This window comes from Gekko japonicus, unplaced genomic scaffold, assembly GCF_001447785.1.
Source record: "Gekko japonicus isolate JY-2015 unplaced genomic scaffold, Gekko_japonicus_V1.1 scaffold1436, whole genome shotgun sequence".
Lineage (NCBI taxonomy): Eukaryota > Metazoa > Chordata > Lepidosauria > Squamata > Gekkonidae > Gekko > Gekko japonicus.
The window spans coordinates 288,565-289,817 of NW_015171546.1; the positions used below are offsets into that span (position 1 = coordinate 288,565).

At 52.8% G+C, this 1,253-nt stretch overlaps 1 protein-coding gene across 1 annotated transcript in view; it reads right to left on the bottom strand.

Moving 5' to 3' along the window:
- Positions 1 to 1,253, bottom strand: part of HIF3A (hypoxia inducible factor 3, alpha subunit) — a 37,994-nt gene that overhangs the window by 21,874 nt on the left and 14,867 nt on the right. Inside the window, exon 5 of the mRNA XM_015419679.1 lies at positions 490 to 599. Within this exon, the coding sequence (XP_015275165.1) occupies positions 490 to 599 (110 nt within the window). The remainder of the gene's footprint in view (positions 1 to 489; positions 600 to 1,253) is intronic.

Here is a 1,253-nt window from a genome sequence, read left to right on the forward strand (position 1 = left end):
GGAGAGGAGAGGAGAGGAGAGGAGAGGAGAGGAGAGACTGGATTTATACCCTGCCCTTCACTACCCGAAGGAGTCTCAGAGCAGCTTACCATCTCCTTCCCGTTCCCACAACAGACACACCCTGTGAGGTAGGTGGAGCCGAGAGAGCTCTTTCGAGAACTGCTCCTGAGAGAACAGCTCTGAGAGAACTTGTGACTGACCCAAGGTCACACCAGCGGCTGCATGTGAAGGAGCAAGGAATCAAACCCGGTTCTCCCAGATTAGAGTCTGCGCGCCTAACCCCCTACGCCAAACTGGCTCTCGATACAGATACTCAAACCGCCTCTCGTTTCCACGGCAAACATTCCCGGCCCTCCTCTTCGAGAGCGACGGTGGATCCGCAGCCTGTCTCCATGAAGTCCCCGTCTCAGGTTTCTCGATGTCACTCCGACAACACTCCTTGCCCAACCATACAATGCCACGCGCACTCTCTGCCCCACCCACACTCACTTTCCAGGTGGCGGACTTGAGGTTGACGGTGCGCCCCCGGGTAGTCAGGGTGCTCTTCATGCGCAAGGAGAAACTGCGCTCCGTCTTCACTTCCTTCTTCTTTGAAAAACCTGTGGAAGGCGAGGGTAAAAAAAAAAGACCGTAAAGAGGCGGGGCAGGAAGAAGGCAAAGGGAAGAGGAACAGGTGGGCAAGGGTTGAGCGTCTTTTCCGACATGGAGACTGGGGAGCCCAGGTTGATAAAGGGTCGACTTGTTCTAGCGCAGTGCTTCTCAACCTGTGGGTCGTGACCAATGTTCTCTCTAAGCTGTGGAGTCTTGTGAGCAAAAATTCCACAGTGTGAGCTTCTGGCATTAAACTGGTGAGCGAGCAGTTTGGCTGCTGCATCAATTAGTTTGCTCTGGAGCCCTCCTTCCTGAGCAAAGGCAAACACGTGTGAGCCAGAGGCTAAAAAACTGTGAGCTCGCTCACACTAACTCAGCTTAGAGGGAACACTGGTCGCGACCCCTTTGGGGGTCGAACGACCCTTTCACAGGGGTCGCCTAAGACCATCGGAAAATTCGTAACAATGAAAATACATCCTGCATATCAGATATTTACGTTACGATTCATAACAGTAGCAGAATGACAGTTATGAAGTCGCAACGAAAATAATTTTATGGTTGGGGGGTCACCACAACATGAGGAACTGTATTAAAGGGCCGCGGCATTAGGAAGGTTGAGAACCACTGTTCTAGCGGCTCTGAGACCGGAAAAAGGGGGGGGG